At 45.5% G+C, this 19,606-nt stretch overlaps 2 protein-coding genes across 2 annotated transcripts in view; one reads left to right on the forward strand and one right to left on the reverse strand.

Annotated features, from left to right (window-relative positions):
- Nucleotides 1-16,269, forward strand: part of FPGS (folylpolyglutamate synthase) — a 21,850-nt gene extending 5,581 nt beyond the window's left edge. The window contains exons 6-15 of the mRNA XM_070955551.1: nucleotides 2,190-2,267; nucleotides 2,745-2,806; nucleotides 3,298-3,400; nucleotides 3,654-3,731; nucleotides 4,858-5,005; nucleotides 5,224-5,325; nucleotides 8,793-8,943; nucleotides 10,549-10,624; nucleotides 10,760-10,826; nucleotides 12,612-16,269. Coding sequence (XP_070811652.1) covers nucleotides 2,190-2,267; nucleotides 2,745-2,806; nucleotides 3,298-3,400; nucleotides 3,654-3,731; nucleotides 4,858-5,005; nucleotides 5,224-5,325; nucleotides 8,793-8,943; nucleotides 10,549-10,624; nucleotides 10,760-10,826; nucleotides 12,612-13,039 — 1,293 coding nt within the window. The 3' untranslated portion in view covers nucleotides 13,040-16,269. The remainder of the gene's footprint in view (nucleotides 1-2,189; nucleotides 2,268-2,744; nucleotides 2,807-3,297; nucleotides 3,401-3,653; nucleotides 3,732-4,857; nucleotides 5,006-5,223; nucleotides 5,326-8,792; nucleotides 8,944-10,548; nucleotides 10,625-10,759; nucleotides 10,827-12,611) is intronic.
- The window catches only part of ENG (endoglin), a 43,307-nt gene continuing 39,934 nt past the window's right edge, over nucleotides 16,234-19,606 (reverse strand). Inside the window, 1 exon segment of the mRNA XM_070955549.1 lies at nucleotides 16,234-18,569. Within this exon segment, the coding sequence (XP_070811650.1) occupies nucleotides 18,451-18,569 (119 nt within the window). The 3' untranslated portion in view covers nucleotides 16,234-18,450.

Below are 19,606 nucleotides of genomic sequence, written 5' to 3' on the forward strand. Positions count from 1 at the left end.
CAAGTGTGATTGGACACACAAGGAATGTGTCTTGGTGCATATGCTCTCAGTGTACATAAAAGAAAAGATGCATTCGTCAAGAATAGAATAGAATAGAATAGAATAGAATAGAATAGAATAGAATAGAATAGAATAGAATAGAATAGAATAGAATAGAATAGAATTCTTTTATTGGCCAAGTGTGATTGGACACACAAGGAATTTGTCTTGGTGCATATGCTCTCAGTGTACATAAAAGAAAAGATGCATTTGTCAAGAATAGAATAGAATAGAATAGAATAGAATAGAATAGAATAGAATAGAATAGAATTCTTTTATTGGCCAAGTGTGATTGGACACACAAGGAATGTGTCTTGGTGCATATGCACTCAGTGTACATAAAAGAAAAGATGCATTTGTCAAGAATAGAATAGAATAGAATAGAATAGAATAGAATAGAATAGAATAGAATAGAATAGAATAGAATAGAATAGAATTCTTTTATTGGCCAAGTGTGATTGGACACACAAGGAATGTGTCTTGGTGCATATGCACTCAGTGTACATAAAAGAAAAGATGCATTCGTCAAGAATAGAATAGAATAGAATAGAATAGAATAGAATAGAATAGAATAGAATAGAATAGAATAGAATAGAATAGAATTCTTTTATTGGCCAAGTGTGATTGGACACACAAGGAATTTGTCTTGGTGCATATGCTCTCAGTGTACATAAAAGAAAAGATGCATTTGTCAAGAATAGAATAGAATAGAATAGAATAGAATAGAATAGAATAGAATAGAATAGAATAGAATTCTTTTATTGGCCAAGTGTGAGTGGACACACAAGGAATTTGTCTTGGTGCACATGCTCTCAGTGTACATAAAAGAAAAGATACATTCGTCAAGAATCATTAGGTACAACACTTAATGATAGTCATAGGGAAGCAGTCAATATAAATCTTAAGGATACCAGCAACAAGGTTACTGTCATAAGTGGGAGGAGATGGGTGATAGGAACAATGAGAAGACTAATAGTAATGCAAACTTAGTAACTAGGATTGGGACGAAGAAAGATTCCAGAAGATAGGCTTAAGATACAGAAGGATCTTGAACATTGGGCGCTATCTAAGAAAACAAAATTTAAGGCTGAAAAAAAAGGAAGGTTCTACATTTAGGCAAGAAAAACAAAATGCACAGGGACAGTATAGGTGGTAGCTCACTCAATAGTAGTAACTGTGAGAGGGATTTTGGAGTCCTAGTGGGCAACCATTTAAATAGGACCCAGCCGTGTGCAGCAGCTGCCCAAAAAGCCAACACAGTTCTAGGCTGCATCAACAGAGGGATAGAATCAAGATCACCTGAAGTGTTAATACCACTTTATAAGGCCTTGGTAAGGCCACACTTGGAATACTGCATCCAGTTTTGGTCGCCACGATGTAAAAAAGATGTGGAGACTCTAGAAAGAGTGCAGAGAAGAGCAACAAAGATGAGTAGGGGACTGGAGGCTAAAACATATGAAAAACGGTTGCAGGAACTGGATATGTCTAGTTTAATGAAAAGACGGACTAGGGGAGACATGATAGCAGTCTTCCAATATCTCAGGAGCTGCGCCAAAGAAGAGGGAGTCAAGCTTTTCTCCAAAGCACCTGAGGGTAGAACAAGAAGCAACGGGTGGAAACTAATCAAGGAGAGAAGAAACTTAGAACTAAGGAGAAATTTCCTGACAGAACAATTAATCATTGGAACAACTTGCCTCCAGAAGTTGTGAATGCTCCAACACTGGCAGTTTTTAAGAAGATGTTGGATAACCCTTTGTCTGAAGTGGTGTAGGGTTTCCTGCCTAAGCAGGGGGTTGGACTAGAAGACCTCCAAGATCCCTTCCAACTCTGTTAATTCTATTCTATTCTAAACGGAAGGGACAAGCAAAATGGAGAAAGAGTGCACCCTCCAATATTTCCAATATTTTCCTGAGCTTTCTGGCTTGGTGGATAAAAAGAATTATCACCATCTTCATGTCCAGATCTAGCTTAGAAATTAGAAGACGCTCAATTATTTGCAAGTCTTTGAGATAGGCACATTCCAGAAATCAAAAGAGGTTCATTTAGACTGAACCTAGATTTTGATAGCGACCAACGGAATGTGGGTTTGAGACCTTAATAGTCCATTGCTCCAGTTCAGATCCTCCTAACCCCCTTTGTGATCTTCTCAGGACTCTCATCATGCTTCCATGCCTGCCTATTTTCGGTTCCTTACGATCATGGCTTTCCACGTCTTCCTGCAGGAGAAGGTATGTTGAGCTTCAAAAGTACCTTTTATAAAATTGGGAAAGATATATGTGTTTGGGTAAGATAGGTGAGGTTCTGGTGATTGTCCAGATATTGATCATCTGGAGTGTCCAAGATCTGGAGATTCGCAAGGAATCTACGCTGGGCACACTCAACCCCAAATTGAGTTGAACCCAAAATTGATGCTTCCATGTGGTTCTCTTGATAGAAGAGCAGTTTGGACAATCTCTTTAGAAGGTCTGAAGATAGAGAAGTCAACTCTATAAAATCTCACTTGCGGCTCGGTCTGAACTGACCCTGGTTGGGTTTAAATAAATTAACTCATTCTTGAAGACCAAAATATGACTGTGTGTAATTCCCATATCCTCAGCCAGCCAGGCAACCCATCCATAGATGATTGCTAGGTGTCTACAACCTGGAGGATCCAAAACCCTCTTGGGCAAAATGAGACCTTGAGATATTTTGTATCTTCTTCCCAGGTTGACTTGGCGGTTATAGAAGTTGGCATCGGGGGCGCCTACGATTGTACAAACATTGTCAGGTATGGAGGTTGAACTTATGGGTGCTTCATTGCTAGCCCTGAAAGAGGTTTAGAAACAGTTTGGTCTTTGATGGATATCTATTCTTCTCTTGATGGCTTTCTAGGACCATGTCAGGAATCTCACTTTCTCCCTTCAGAGAGTGAAAGTATTAGTACGTGGGGTATTAGTACGTGGGGTATTATTAGTGTGCGGTAGCTCAGTGGCTAAGATGCTGAGCTGTCGATCGAAAGGTCAGCAATTCAGCGGTTCGAATCCCTAATGCTGCATAACAGGGTGAGCTCCCGTTTCTTGTCCCAGCTTCTGCCAACCTAGCAGTTCGAAAGCAGGTAAAAAATGCAAGTAGAAAAATAGGGACCATCTTTGGTGGGAAGGGAACAGCGTTCCGGGCACCTTTGGCATTGAATCATCCCGGCCACATGACCACGGAGACGTCTCTGATTGATTGATTGATTGAGTCTTCTTCATCTCCTTTTCTTTGTCTTCCTTGTAGGAAGCCAATAGTATGTGGGGTCTCCTCTTTGGGCATTGACCACACCAGCATCTTGGGAGATACCATCGAGAAGATAGCTTGGCAGAAAGGCGGCATCTTCAAGGTAGATCTTTGGAGGGATCTTCTCTCTCCACCTTCATGGGATTAAGATGGGCGTGAGCATCTTGACGAGAAGCCTTGGAGACCTCTTTGGCTCTCTGATGATGCTAGAAAGAAAATCCTTCTAAATTTTTTAGTTTTAACCCTGGCTTAATTTCTTCAAAAGATCCAGAAGCTTTCTCTGCATTATTTGTGTGTTTCGCAAATTATTTTGGCCTCCTGAAGCATTTTTCTAAATGTCCTGATCTGCCTTTCAGCCTGGTGTGCCAGCATTCACGGTGCCACAGCCGGAGAGACCGTTAGAAGTCCTGAAACAGAGGGCTGAAGAATGCCAGGTAAGGTTACCTCGGATCCACCGATGTTCTTCTAGCTTTTCCTGGAAGACCAAGCACTGTGGTAGCTGTTGGTGGTGGAAGCCACAATGGACAACTTAACACACAAACCTAGAAAGTCCAGAGCTGGTGAATCTACTTTCCTAGGACTTGGATCTTCCACGTAGATCAACTTTGACCACCTGAAGACTTCTGGATTTCCAACTCCCAGAATATCCCAACCAGCACAGCACGTTCTGGGAGCTGAAGTCCACAAGTCTTGGCCAAAGTTGGAGACCCCTGACGTAAATGACAATTAAGACAAGCTATTGAAGACACATGTGGGACACAGTGGCTCAAAGGCTAAGACGCTGAGCTTGTCGATTGAAAGGTCGGCAGTTCAGCGGTTCGAATCCCTAGTGCCGCGTAAACGGGGTGAGCTCCCGTGACTTGTCCCAGCTTCTGCCAACCTAGCAGTTCGAAAGCAGGTAAAAAATGCCAGTAGAAAAATAGGGACCACCCTTGGTGGGAAGGTAACAGCGTTCTGTGCGCCTTTGGCGTTGAGTCATGTCAGCCACATGACCATGGAGACGTCTTCGGACAGCGCTGGCTCTTCGGCTTTGAAAAGGAGATGAACACCGCCCCCTAGAGTCAGGAACGACTAGCACATATGTGCGAGGGAAACCTTTACCTTTAACTTAATGAAGACACACACACAAATAATTCCCTTCTGCAAAAGATAAGAAGCAACGGATGGAAACTAACCAAGGAGAGAAGCAACCTAGAACTAAGGAGAAATTTCCCTAACAGTGAGAGCAATTCACCAGTGGAACAACTTGCCTCCAGAAGTTATGGGTGCTCCAATACTGCAGGCTTTTAAGAAGAGACTGGACAGCCATTGTCTGAAATGATGTATGGTCTCCTGTTTGAACTAGAAGACCTCCAAGGCCCCTCCCAACTCTGTCACACTGCCATGGTGCTGCAGTGATTAGAATGCAGTCTATTGCAGGCCAATTCTGCTGACTGCCAGGAGTTCGATCCTGACAGTCTCAAGGTTGAGCCAGAAGGGACCTTTGGAGCTCTTCTAGTCCAGCCCCCTGTTGCTTCTATGGAGCAAAATCATTCTTGGGGTCTCCTTTCTCTTCCGCAGTGCCCGCTTTTTCTCTGCCCTGACCTGGATGCCTTCGAAGACGACGACAAGCTCCTTCAGCTAGGTTTAGCCGGTGACCATCAACGTTCCAACGCTGCTTTAGCCCTCCAGCTGTCCCACATGTGGCTGGGCCGTTGTGGGTATCTAGGTAACGAAAGACACATGCGTGCACGCACACACCCCTTGCTCGCTTGTTCTTGGCAACCCTTCCTGATCATCATCCTGGTTTCTCGAAGTTGAGCTTCGAAGTTGGGGAGAGAAGGTTGATACCCCATGGAAAGAAAGTGCCCGTAGCATCTTGACAAGAGTCAGGAACAAAAGGGGGAGGTTCCCTGATTTATTTAGATTTATAGTTCCCTTTTTCAGATACCGGCGAGCTGAAGGACTCATGGCGAACTTCTGAAGCTCCATCGAAGAGGGTTCCAAGCTTGGCTCCTGCTTTTAAGCCTGACCAGCCCATGGTACAAGGTATGGGGCTTCCTTCTCATGAGCTATCTTCTCCTGCTTCTTATCTACCTTAGGTTTCTTTTGTCTCTCTCCTCCTCCTCCTCCTTGTCTGTCTTCTCTTTCTGGTTATATATTTCCTCTTCCTCCTCCTCCATCTTCTTATCTACCTTATCTTTCTTATTATCTGTCTTCTCCTTCTCTATCTTCTCTTTCTTGTTATATATTTCTTCTTCCTCCTCCTCCATCTCCTCCTTCTTATCTACCTTATCTTTCTTCTTATCTGTCTTCTCCTTATCTATCTACTCTTTCTTGTTATATATTTCCTCCTCCTCTTCCTCCTTAATCTATCTCCTCCTTATCTACCTTATGCTTCTTATTATCTGCCTCTTCTTCCTTCTCCTCCTCATCTCTTTCTTGTTATATATTTCCTCCTCCTCCTTAATCTATCTCCCTCCTCATCTACCTTATGTTTCTTATCATTTGTCTCCTCCTCCTCCTCCTCCTTTTTTTTTCAAAAAACCTTTCTTAAAATTTAAAATATTCAGATACAAATACATCTGTAATGAAAATATGTCCATGTTAGTTGTACAATTCAACGTGGTTCTAACAGGACAGAAATCTTTATTAATATAATCTCAGATATTCCTTCTTGATCAAATATATGTAAACACAATTTGTCTCATTTTGATTTATATATTTCCTAGTTTTATTTTTTATCCATTCATACCAGTGTTCCCAAGTTGAGTAATATTCCGAGTCTTCCTTATTATTTAATTCTATAATAAGTTTATCCATTTCTGCACATTCAAAACTTTTCCGGATTATTACACAATCTGTTGGTGTAGTGGACATTTTCCAGGCTTGTGCGAGTACAATTCTCACTGCTGTAGTAATATGAATGATCAAATATCTTCCTCCTCCTTCTTATCTACCTTACGTTTCTTATCATTTGTCCCCTCCTCTTCCTCCTCCTCCGCCTCCTTATCTACCTTCTGCTTATTATCTGTCTCTTCCTCCTCCTCCTCCTCATCTCTTTCTTGTTACATATTTCCTCCTCCTCCTCCTCCTCCTTATCTATCTTCTCCTTATCTACCTTGTGTTTCTTATCATTTGTCTCCTCCTCTTCCTCCTCCTCCTTATCTACCTTCTGCCTCTTATTATCTGTCTCTTCCTCCTCCTCCTCTTCCTCCTCCATCTCCTCCTCCTCCTTCTCATCTATCTTCTCCTTATCTACCTGGTGTTTCTTATCATTTGTCGTTGTCTCCTCCTCCTCTTCCTCCTCCTCCTCCTTATATATCTTCTGCTTCTTATTATCTGTCTCTTCCTCTTCCTCCGTCTCCTCCTCCTCTTCCTCCTCCATCTCCTCCTCCTCCTTCTCATCTATCTTCTCCTTATCTACCTGGTGTTTCTTATCATTTGTCGTTGTCTCCTCCTCCTCTTCCTCCTCCTCCTTATCTATCTTCTGCTTCTTATTATCTGTCTCTTCCTCCTCCTCCTCCTCATCTCTTTCTTGTTATATATATATATATATATCCTCCTCTTCCTCATCTATCTTCTCCTTATCTACCTTGTGTTTCTTATTATTTGTCATTGTCTCTTCCTCCTCTTCCTCCTCCTCACTATTATCTACCTCCTCCTCCTCCTCTCCCCATTCCTCCATCCCTCCTTCCACCCCAATGCTGCCTCCTGACCTATTCCTCCTGACCTATTTCCTGCCCCTCCCTACCGCCTTCCCCGTCCTTGACTTTCAGCAATTCATCAAGTCAGCCCAGGCAGAAGGACCATTTCCTGGTTGAAACAAAGCAACAGTGTTGAGTCTTCTTTTGGCTCAGTCCCACCAAGGACATCCGTTGATGGGATGCGGAGCCACATGGGGAGTAGGAACGGAAAGATTCAATTATGCTGCTTAAAAGTCACGGGGGAGAGACGTGACAGTTTGGCCTCCCCAAAACTTTTAATAAAGAGGTTTTTGAATAGTTTGTTACAAGCTGTATCATCACGGGTTTGAGTGAGCTTAAAGTATGGATAGGATTGGATAGGGAATAGAATAGAATGGAATGGAATAAGAAAAGGAATAGAATAAGAAAAGTAGAATAGAATAGAACAGAACAGAACAGAATAGAACAGAATAAGAAAAGGAATAGAATAAGAAAAGTAGAATAAAATAGAATAGGAAAAGGAATAGACTAAGAAAAGAAATAGAATAAGAAAAGAAATAGAAGAATAGAATAGAATAGAATAGAATAGGAAAAGGAATAGACTAAGAAAAGGAATAGACTAAGAAAAATAGAATAGAATAGGAAAAGGAATAGACTAAGAAAAGAAATAGACTAAGAAAAGAAATAGAAGAATAGAATAGAATAGAATAGAATAGAATAGAATAGAATAGAATAGAATAGAATAGAATAGAATAGAATAGAATAGGAAAAGGAGTAGACTAAGAAAAGAAATAGAATAAAAGAAAAAGAATAAAAGAAATAGACTAAGAAGAGGAATAGAATAAGAAAAGTAGAATAGAATAGAATAGAATAGGAAAAGGAGTAGACTAAGAAAAGAAAAAGAATAAAAGAAAAAGAATAAAAGAAATAGACTAAGAAAAGGAATAGAATAAGAAAAATAGAATAGAATAGGAAAAGGAATAGACTAAGAAAAGGAATAGAATAAGAAAAGAAATAGAAGAATAGAATAGAATAGAATAGAATAGAATAGAATAGAATAGAATAGAATAGAATAGAATAGGAAAAGGAGTAGACTAAGAAAAGAAATAGAATAAAAGAAATAGAATAAAAGAAATAGACTAAGAAAAGGAATAGAATAAGAAAAATAGAATAGAAATAGGATAGATTAGAATAGGAAAAGAAACAGAAAAGAAATGGGAATAGAAATAGAATAGAGCTGGAAGGGGCCTTGGAGGTCTTGTAGTCCATCCCCCTGCTTAAGCATTTCAGATAAGTGATTGTCTAGTCCAGGGGGGGTCAAACTTGCGTCGTCACAGCATCACGTGACGTATCGGGACTTCCCCCCCCTTTCGCTAAACAGGGCGGGGATGGGGCCAGCACATGATGTATCTGGGCTGCGGGCCGCGAGTTTGATATCCCTGGTCCAGTCTCTTCTTAAAAGCCTCCAGTGATGGAGCCCCCACGATTTCTGAAAGCAAGCTGTTCCCTTGGTTAATTGTCCTCACTGTTAGGAAGTTTCTCCTTAATCCCTGTGTTGTGTGAAGCCAGCATTTGAGAACCACCATTCATAGCTTAGCGTGATATTGGCTAACCACACTCCTAGCTTTGCAGGAGACAAAAGAACCAACGCAAAAGACTTTCAATATTGGTTTCCTTTTTAAGCCTATTTTTTAACCAGATTCTGGCCTCCTCTCTTATCTGATTCCCTCCGGAATCATGAGGACTAGAAACTTAGTTCCTGAACAGGAGGCTGCAGAGTTCTCAGCAGTCTAACAAGGCAACATTGCTGAGTTTTGCTTTGCTTCCCAGGCTTGCAAGCGGCCGTGTGGCTCGGACGTAACCAGGTGCTACACCACGGCCCGGTGACGTGGTACATCGATGGGGCTCACACCACCAGCAGTATGCAGGCCTGCATCCGCTGGTTTCGCCAAGCAGCCCTGAACGAAGACAAACCTACAGAGTAAGCAGGGATGAGGTGGGAGTGTTGGCGTGAGATCTCTTGTTCTGAAGCTGGAGGGAAGAGAGCCGAAAAAATCCTCAGCAACGGAAATATCTTTTGCAAAACGGATCGGGGATTCTGTATTGCTGCATTTCTGGGCTGTAGTTTTGCATTACAGTAGGACTGGAAATCCCCTTTTTTTATGGTGAAAAGAGAAAGAGAAGGAGGGAAGGAAGGAGTTAAGGAAGGAGGGAGGGAAAGAGAGAAGGAAGAAGTTGGGAAAGGAAGGAAAGATTTAAGGAAGAAAGGGAGGGAAGGAAGGAAGGAGTTAAGGAAGGAAGGAGGGAGGGAAAGAGAAGGAAGAAGTTCGGAAAGGAAGGAAAGATTTAAGGAAGAAAGGGAGGGAAGGAACGAGGGAGGGAAGGAGGGAAGGAAGGAATTGGGAAAGGAAGGAAAGAGTTAAGGAAGGAAGGAAGAAGGAGGGAAGGAAGGAATTGGGAAAGGAAGGAAAGCATTAAGGAAGGAAGAAGGGAAGGAAGGAAAGTAAGGAAGAAGGGAGGGAAGGAAGGAGTTAAAGAAGGAGAGGGAGGGAGAGAAGGAAGGAAAGATGGAAGGAAGGAAGGAAAGGAAAGAAGGAGTTAAGGAAGGAAGAAGAGGGAAGGGAGGGAGAGAACAAAGGAGAGGAAAGAGGGAAGGAAGGAATTGGGAAAGGAAGGAAAGTTAAGGAAGAAGGTAGGAGTTAAGGAAGGAAGAAGGGGAAGGAAGGAAAGGGAGGGAACAAAGGAGAGAGGGAAAGAGGGAAGGAAAGAATTGGGAAAGGAAGAAAAGTTAAGGAAGAAGTTAAGGAAGGAAGAAGAGGGAAGGGAGGGAGAGAACGAAGGGGGAAAGAGGGAAGGAAGGAATTGGGAAAGGAAGGAAGGAAGAAGTAAGGAGTTAAGGAAGGAAGAAGGGGAAGGAAGAAAAGGGAGGGAACAAAGGAGAGAGGGAAAGAGGGAAGGAAAGAATTGGGAAAGGAAGGAAAGTTAAGGAAGGAGAAAAGGGAGGGAAGGAAGGAAAGTAAGGAGGAAGGAAGGAAGGAGTTAAGGAAGGAGAGGGTTGGGAAAGGAAGGAAGTAGTTAAGGAAGGAAGAAGGGAAGGAAGGAAAGTAAGGAAGAAGGGAGGGAAGGAAGGAGTTAAAGAAAGAAGGAGAGGGAGGGAGAGAAGGAAGGAAGAAGTTGGGAAAGGAAGGAAAGAAGGAAGGAAAGGAAAGAAGGAGTTAAGGAAGGAAGAAGAAGGAAGGGAGGGAGAGAACGAAGGGGGGGAAAGAGGGAAGGAAGGAATTGGGAAAGGAAGGAAAGTTAAGGAAGAAGGAAGGAGTTAAGGAAGGAAGAAGAAGGGGAAGGAAGGAAAGGGAGGGAACAAAGAGAGGGAAAGAGGGAAGGAAAGAATTGGGAAAGGAAGGAAAGAGTTAAGGAAGAAAGGAGAAAAGAGGGAGGGAAGGAAGGAAAGTAAGGAAGAAGGGAAGGAAGGAAGGAGTTAAGGAACGAGAGGGTTGGGAAAGGAAGGAAGTAGTTAAGGAAGAAGGAAGGAAGGACAAAATGCAGAGAACGGCTGATGAAATAACCATTTCTTTCCCTGCGTTTCCAGCGGTTCCGAAGTTCGAGTGTTGCTTTTCAACGTGACGGGAGACCGGGATACGGCAGCTTTGCTGAAACTTTTGCTGGTGAGCTGAGTCTTCTCATTTCCACGACCTCCCCGTCCCTCCAGGTTGCAAGCGATTCCTTTAAGGACCAGCACCCAAAACGGGACAACAACGCTAAACCTGATTCACTCCTCTTGGCTGTTTTCTCTTTTGCAGCCCTGCCATTTTGATTACGCCGTGTTCTGCCCCAACTACACAGAGGTGTCGACGGTGGGCAACGCAGGTAGGTGTTGAGGCGAGTTTTGAGGTTTCTCCGCATCATATAATATATGTGGGTATGTGCCAGCGGTGGGTTTCCCATTATGTTACTACTGGTTTGCCGCGTACGCTCGTGCGTGCCCAGTTCGCGCCTGCGCCTGCCTTCCTCACCTGCGCCCAGCCTCAAAAGGATGGCATAGAGCCAGGGGAAGGGGTTGCGGCCCATACGCGGCCTGTGCAGGTAGTAGCTGATTCCGACAGCAAGGAGGCTGGTGTGGTGCTGCACCAGCAGCCTGTGCAGCTGGCACTCGAGTCGGACAATGAGGAGGCTGGAGAAGATGTGGTGCCAGAGGCGGGGATTCAGCCAGGGCCTTCAGAACCTCCAGAAGCTCCCTTAAGTGAAGAGGAAGAAAAGGAGGAGCCTCTTCTCGATGCACGAGCGCGCAGAGCTACCAAAAGGCAGGAGTGGCTCCTTAGGAGGAGGTCTCCTCGAGAGTAAGGCTTGGGGGCTAATTGACCACTCCCTTAGCCTATTTAAGGAGGAACCCCGACTGAAGCAATTTGCAGGGAACAACTTTGTTCACATACCTTTGTGTCTTGTCTTGCTTATCACATCAGCTTCCTGCAAATTGCTTCTGGGCATTCTGCCAACCACAGTAAGCTTTCAGTTATTATTCTTTGAATTCTTGGCGGCTGTTAATGCAGTTAATTAACAGCCGTTGTTGCAAAAGACTGATTTATTTATTAAACCAAGTTTTCAACGGACTTAGTGTGTGCTGTGTTCTTTGGGGTCCGTAGCTGGGGCAGAACAGAAGGTGGGCGGGTCCACCTTCAATTTCCGCTAGCGGTTCAGGCGAACCGATCCGAACCGGCTGAATATTAGTATATGCCCTAATTTTGATTTTTTTTATTTATTTATTTATTTATTTATTTATTTATTTATTTATTTATTTATTTATTTTGTCACCTTTCTGTAGTGTATATTGGAGTGGGTCACCCTTTGAGAGCTCTGTATGCAACGGGAAATTCATTTTTAACGTATGCCCGTTTAGTGTACATTCCAAGCGACAATAAAGTGATTCTAAGTTCTAAGTTAAGGACCGAAGGGCCAGGGGTGAAATCTACTTACCTTCCTTACCGGTTTGGAAGGACATGCACGCATCACATGCCCGCGCAGACCTTCTGCGCATGTAAAAAACACATTACTTCCTGGATCAAACCAGGAAGTATAACGACACTCGGGCAGGTGGGCAGATCTTTGCTCCACCATCGCTACCAGATCGCCGAACCACTTTCCACGATCGCTATCGGATCGCCCGATCCGGTCCGAACCGGGAGCATTTCACCCCTGTGAAGGGGTCTTTGGTCTATGGCGGGGGTGTCAAACTCGATTTCATGGAGGGCCTCTTCAGGGTTGTGTTTGAACTTGGGGGGCTGGGGTGGGTGTGGTCAGCTCGACGTGATGTCGGTGGCGCCTGTGGTGGCCCGAGCGATTTGGCAGTGAAAACGGACTCCCGAGCTCCGTTTTCGGATGCAACGGCCTCCTGCTGCCAACGAAAACGGAGGTTGAGCAGGCCGTACGCGTCCCTCCCAAGCTCCGTTTTCACTGGGGGAGGCACTGCGGTCCAGTCCTTCGCTATTTCCAGGGCGGCCCCGCAGGCCAGATCTAAGCCCCCAGGCCTTGAGTTTGACACCCCTGGTCTATGGCTTTCCTGACAATATTTGCAAAATACTGAAGTGAGGAGGGGGCTTCATTCTAACTTCTCCCCTCCCCTTCCTTGTTGTTGTTTTTTTTCCAAATCTTCTGCAGATCAGCAGAATTTCAACGTCACCTTGGAGAACGTCCTGACGCGCTGCCTGCAGAATCAGAACCACTGGAACCGGCTGATGGAGGCCAAGTTGACGCAGGACCCTTGGTTCCCTGTCTTGCCCGAGGTGGGGGGCTGGCTGAAGCAGCCTCTGCATCACAGCCCCCCGATCTTCGCCGCCTCCTCCACCCGCCCGCTCAATTCCAACTCCTTGGTTTTCCCTTGCATCTCGCACGCTTTGCAATGGATCACCCAAGGCCGGGACCCAAACTTGCCGGCGCTGGTGCCCCAGGGACTCCACCCGCACCCCGTGGCCAGCAGCGGAGCTGTTCTGCTCAAGGAAGCCGTGGCCATCCGTGTCCTCGTGACAGGCAGTCTGCATCTGGTCGGGGGCGTCTTGAAGCTGCTGGATCCCAACCTTTCTCAGTAGGCCCGTGGGACGCCGCCTTCTGCCAACGTGGATAGGGCAGCAGAGGCCTTGATGTCTCGCTCCTATCCGTGGTGTGGCACCACAGGGCACGTCCAACCATGCTATTCCTGGGAGATCCGGGTTGAATCCTAGACCGAAGCGAATCGAACTTCAGACAGCTGTGGTTGGTGGCATCTTGCCTGATAGTTTGAACGTTGATGGTTGAACCACTTGAGATCTGGCTGCTCCACAAGCTTGGAGACATGGTCCTTCTTCTCATAACCAAGCGGGGACCTTCTTGTGGAGGTCAACCATCTCCTCCAGCCTCGAGCAATAGACAGGGTGCATCCACACAGGATGTCCCTCAGCACAACCCGAGGCAAGATACAAGCCACCACGCCTCCCGAGACTGCCACGTGCCTTCTCAACTCACTCGTTCGCCGATGTTCCTCCATCTTTTCCATCTCCATCTTTGATCACTCGCTGCCTTGATCCGTTGGGCTACCCTTGGGGGGGACGGGGACGCTGCTACTCACTTGTCACAAACGGTACCCCCCACCCCACCTTTGAGCTCCCCCATCTCTACTTCTGGACCTCCGTTTTGGGGTGGTGGACATCCAAAAAGGACCTGTTGTATAGGGTACGATGCTTCTGCGTGCTTGGTGCCCACTATAGTCGAGTCCAGAAAAGCAGGCTTAGCCAGACCGATAGTAGGGCATGGACCGGTTTTGGGGTGGAGGGGTGTCCCTGGGCTGATCCCCCTTGAGATCCAAGTGCCTTTTTGGGAGGGGAGGGGAGAGAAAGAATCACCGTGTTCTTCCAACGAGCTGCCAAAACTTTCGATAATTTTCGGGACGGTGGGACCAAGCATTTCAACCGCCCCCCCCCCTTCCTGGAATGGGACTCTTACCATTGCCCACATCCATTCTTACTCAAACGTGGTGCGGTCAGATTACCACTCCCATCTTCCTTCCCTCTAGGGGTAGGCTGTGGCTGATGGGCACTGTAGTTCCCCAACGCCAGCTTCTTTTAACCCACCGGGAGAATTCGGCCTGCGTTCCGCGAGAGGAATTGAGGCGGTTTGAGGGGGTGGGGGTGGCGTGGCGTGCGTGGAAACCTGATCAAAACGTTCCCCACATTGGCAGCCTTGCCTGGATCGGCCTCCCCTTAATTTTAGGGGAACTTTTGGGTGTTCTTGAGAGGCTTCTGTGTTGCCCAAACTTTCCCTGTCTTCTTTCTGCAAATACTTTGGGGTAAAAACTCTTTAATGGCTGGAAGGCTTCGTTTTTTTTTAACTCCCTTGTGGGCACTGAGAGTTATGAAACGAGGGAGACCAGTAAAGCTAGTTTAGCTTCTCTTTGCAATCCCTTCCCTTCCCTTCCTTTCCTTTCCCTTCCTTTCCTTTCCCTTCTTCCCTTCCTCCTTTTCCTTCCCTTCCTCCTTCCTTTCCTTTTTCCTTTGCTTTCCCTTCCTCCTTTCCTTCTCTTCCCTTCTTCCTTCCTTTCCTTTCTTCCTTTCCCTTCCCTTCCCTTCCTCCTTTCCTTTTTCTTTTCCCTTCCTCCTTCCCTTCCTCCTTCCTCCTTTCCTTTCCCATCCCTTCCCTTCTTCCTTTCCTTTCCTTTCCTTTCCTTCCCTTCCTCCTTTCCTTTCCCTTCCCTTCTTCCTTTCCTTTCCTTTCCTTTCCTTTCCTTTCCTTTCCTTTCCTTTCCCATCTCTTCTTCCTTCCCTTCCCTTCCCTTCCCTTCCTTTCCCTTCCTCCTTTCCTTTCCTTTCCTTTCCTTTCCTTTCCTTTCCTTTCCTTTCCTTTCCTTTCCTTTCCTTTCCTTTCCTTTCCTTTCCCTTCCCTGCCTTGCCCTCCCTCCCTCCCTCCCTTCCACCCCCTCCCTCCCTCCCTTCCTATTTTCCATTCTTGCGGGGGAAACTGCTCTGGTGCATTTCTCTTTCTCTTTAGGACTTCGCTTCAAATCTAGTGAATTCTCCTCCCTTCCCCACCCTCAAAAGAAGGATTGCTAAACTTGGATGAAATCCTCTTTTTATGCAGTGTTATGCTCGCGCTCTCCAAGTTGCATAAAAGTGGGGATTAAATTACCCCTAGATTCCCCCCCTCCTCCTGCAACCCCTTGGCCTCCTCTTCTGGGGTGCTTTCAAATTTCTTTTGCAGGATTTCAAGATACGCAAAACCAGCCTCCCTCGTGTCTAAGCTGCCGATTGCTGGGCGTACATTCTCCGAATATCTTGCAAATGGAGCCTGCAAACTCATTCTGTTTTAATTCCTCCCTCCCTCTGGAATTTGCAAGCCGTCGAACTGGAATCTTGTCTTCCACTGATGCAATTCTGGGATTTTTTTTTCCCCCCCAGGGTGGATGGGGTGATCTTGTGACTTTCTCAAAGCACCAAACAGATGGCGACTGTTATTTTAAATAATAATAATAATAATAATTTTCCTGCTTCCCTAATATCCGGGGGTCTCTCTTTCCTCCTTCCTGTCCCCCTTTCCTCCCCAGCCAACGAGCAGGAAGTGTAGACCATGCTGACTTTATAAAAGTAATTTATGGAAGAAAATGTGCTTTTATTTTAACATTGTTTACAGCTATTTTTAAACGTCTTTAACTTGTTTCTCTTTCGAGCGTCCTTTGTAAAAACTGACTGAGCGTAAATTTTGGAATATTGGGGGAGAAGGGGAGAAAAAAAAAAAACTGACAAGAGACTCAGATTCCAAGCGAATAAATGCTCCAAATGAATAAATGAAACTGACAAATTGGAATTCTTTGCTCATCTGTTTGTTACATGTTTCATGCTTTTGACGGGAACTGACCCGTTGAGCTGCTCCTTTTCGGAGTCTTTCAACGTGCATTTTTAAAACCATCCAACAGGGGGCCCAACAAAAACACATCCCGGCCTCCAGGGGGCGACAAAAGTCTGTATGCAAAATAGGTCCGCTTGCTGCAAAACCCCCCCCAAAAAAACCCCCCTATCCTTATTTGCATCTGTCAATCAAACCCAGAAAGTTTCCAAGCCTTCCAGCATCTGTATTTGCAGCTGGAGCAGCTCCTGCTGGGCTCTTGACGTTGATCGGAAATGCATCTGGTGGGACGCTGGCAGGCGTGACTCAGTTTCCCCTGTGGGCTTCCCCCACCCCTCAATTTAATGGCCTCTGGGATCCTGTTTTAGCCCCTTCGTCCATCCGAGGAGTTTAAAATAACCACAAGCAGAACTGACAATGGTGAGTAGGCGCGGTATTATTTCCCTGTATACAGTTTACAAAATATATTCTATGTATAGTTATTTATATACGTACAATTATACGTCTTTTCAGAACAGAGGTGGCCCCCGTGTCCTTTTACAACGAGGAGGAATGCTAAAAACCTATTAGCTCTTTTCACACAAACCGGCTGAAGTGAGTATAATTTGGATTAATTCTCGGGGCGGCCCATGGTGTGTGAAAACCCAATGAAGCAGGGTGCGGACGTACCCCAAAATCCAGGGATATGATTTGCCATTATCTTGGGGGGGGGGGGGCTGCCCTCCTGCATTAACTCTTTGACTTAACTAAATAATGGGATCTTGGAGGCCTTCTAGTCTGACCCCCTGCTCAACACTAGCTTCTTCTATCTTGAAAGGTGGCAGCCATGCCAATCTTAAGAGGAGGGGTCCCTTTGCTGTTCTCTTAAGGAGAAAGTGGCTATTTTTCAGGTGGGCACTCATTCCCATGATCGCCAGCGTCTTCACTCTTGAAAGTTGATGGGAATCCGAGTTGGGTGCATCCCGCTGAAAGGTCAACTCCAAATCCATCAGAAAGGGGAACGGAAATTCCTGGCGTTATCTGGATTTGATGGCACCTTGGAAGACCTCTGTAGCTGATGGGCCAAAGCCTTGGCCCACCACCGAAGTTGGACTTTGAGAGCTGGAGGACGGGCCCACGAGAAGGTAAACACTTTTCAATCTTGGGAGGGATTCCTGATTCAGACAATACTTTTGTCTCAAGGGTTTTAGACAGGAGACAAAGCAAACCTCCCCAAATCTAGTTTACCCTGGTTTCTTTTGAAAGCGAGGTTAGCTGCCACTCTGGTTAACAAATTAGCAAAAGTCCATAGAGGCTCAACCAGGGGTGAAATCCAGCAGGTTCTGACAGGTTCTGGAGAACCGGTAGCGGAAATTTTGAGTAGTTCGGAGAACTGGCAAATACCACCTCTGGCTGGGGTGGGAATGGAGATTTTGCAGTATCCTTCCCCTGGAGTGGGGAGGGAATGAAGATTTTGCAGTATTCTTCCCCTGGAGTGGGGAGGGAATGGGGATTTTGCAGTATCCTTCCCCTGGAGTGGGGAGGAAATGGAGATTTTGCAGTATCCTTCCCCTGGAGTGGGGAGGGAATGGGGATTTTGCAGTATCCTTCCCCTGGAGTGGGGAGGAAATGGAGATTTTGCAGTATCCTTCCCCTGGAGTGGGGACGGAATGGGGATTTTGCAGTATCTTTCCCCTGGAGTGGGTTGGGAATGGAGATTTTGCAGTATCCTTCCCCTGGAGTGGGGAGGGAATGGGGATTTTGCAATATCCTTCCCCTGGAGTGGGGAGGGAATGGGGATTTTGCAGTATCCTTCCCCTGGAGTGGGGAGGAAATGGGGTTTTTGCAGTATCCTTCCCCTGGAGTGGGAGGGGAATGGAGATTTTGCAGTATTCTTCCCCTGGAGTGGGGAGGGAATGGAGATTTTGCAGTATCCTTCCCCTGGAGTGGGGAGGGAATGGGGATTTTGCAGTATCCTTCCCCTGGAGTGGGGAGGGAATGGAGATTTTACAGTAACCTTCCCCTGGAGTGGTGAGGAAATGGAGATTTTACAGTAACCTTCCCCTGGAGTGGGGAGGGAATGAGGATTTTGCAAAATCCTTCCTGTGGAGTGGGGTGGGAATGAGGATTTTGCAAAATCCTTCCCCTGGAGTAGGGAGGGAATGGGGATTTTGCAGTATCCTTCCCCAGGAGTGGGGAGGGAATGGGGATTTTGCAATATCTTTCCCCTGCCACGCCCACCAAGCCACGCCCACGCCCACAGAACCGATAGGAAAAAAAAATTTGAATTCCGCCCCCTGTCCTCCCACTCACTACCTGGTGCCTAACACGAGAAGAGTCTAATCCAACAGTCCAATCTTGAACACCTCGGCAACCATGGACACATCGGTGGGGATCCGATGGCTAGTCCCAAATTAAGATAGCGGGACCCCTGTGCCCCTCAACCCATCCCGATGGTTTCCAAGAAGTCCCTTTTGAAATTGCTGGTTGGAAATGCCGAGATTTTCGACGTAGGAAGAGGAAGAACCGAAGTCCGCTTGGCATGGAGATGACGCTTCCTCACCAACCTTGGAACCCAACCGCTCTGCAGTTCCTGATAGCTTTTCCCTCTGAGAAGTCCTTGTGGCTTTCCCCCGTTTCCAGGGTGCTGCTATGCCATGCTGCTGGTGGAACAGGGGGTACTTTGGGTGCTGCCCAAACTGTGATTGGTGCTGCTACTCTCCGATGCAGGCGGGTTTGCCAACGCTGGTTGGGTTTTGGTGATAGGACCTGGAATGGGTTGGAAGTCATAAAAAAGGGACGTGCTGTTAGGAGAAGGTACCAGGTGGGGGAGAATTCTAGAATCCTTGGTGCTCTCTCAGTTGAGTTGTTGGTTAGCGGATGTGTCACGACCCATCTAGATAGCATCAAGAGGACCTGGTAAAGAGAAGGACTTGGGGGGCGACAGGGAAGTGAGTGGGAAACCTAGTTGGAGTATTACAACATTTGGGGGAAATTTTATCCATGGATAGAAAGTGAATATAGATAATTAAACAGGATAAAGACAAGAACTTTGAGATGGATATGTTGTAGTTAGTATATTAAAATTAAATGAAAGAAGGAAAGATCAATATATATGTTAAGAAATAATGGTGAACTTTGAAGATGATAGCACAAATGTGATACCCAGATGATACATGGATTGATTAAAAAATGTACAGGAATACTAGAGGAATAATAGTAAAGTTGGAAATGAAGACATATGTAAATAGAAATTGGGTCTGCTCGAATACCGTCTCAGATTGAATTAAAAAAGGAAACAACAAAGGAATGGAAAAGAGGGGAAGAGTAGAGAGGGGAAAGTAAGGGAGTTGGGAGGTGAGAGGAAGAGAAAAGAAGAATGGGAAAAGGAGAGGAAGAAGGAAGAGGAAAGAAGAGCAGGAGAGAGGGTAAGAAGGGGAGGAAGAAGAGAGGAGAGGGGAAAAAGGAAAGGAAGTAGGAAAGGAAAGGAGAGGGGAAATGAGGAAAGAAGAAAGAAAGGAGGAGAAAGAAGGAAAGGTTGTAGTAAAACAAAAGAAGGAAATGGTAAAAGAGCAGACTTGAACAAATAATAAATTAATTGATTAATGGAAGTTAAAGAAGAAGATGAACGAACAATGTATAAGGATGGATAAAAGACTGTACATTTAAACATGTTGATGAAAAATAAAAATAAAAAACTCTTTTCAAAAAATAAAAATAAAAAAGGGACGTGCTGTTAGGAGAAGGTACCAGGTGGGGGAGAATTCTAGAATCCTTGGTGCTCTCTCAGTTGAGTTGTTGGTTAG

The sequence above is a fragment of the Pituophis catenifer genome, unplaced genomic scaffold (genome assembly GCF_029215685.1).
Source record: "Pituophis catenifer annectens isolate HBS135680 unplaced genomic scaffold, rPitCat1.0.hap2 SCAF_17, whole genome shotgun sequence".
NCBI classification, from domain to species: Eukaryota; Metazoa; Chordata; class Lepidosauria; order Squamata; family Colubridae; genus Pituophis; species Pituophis catenifer.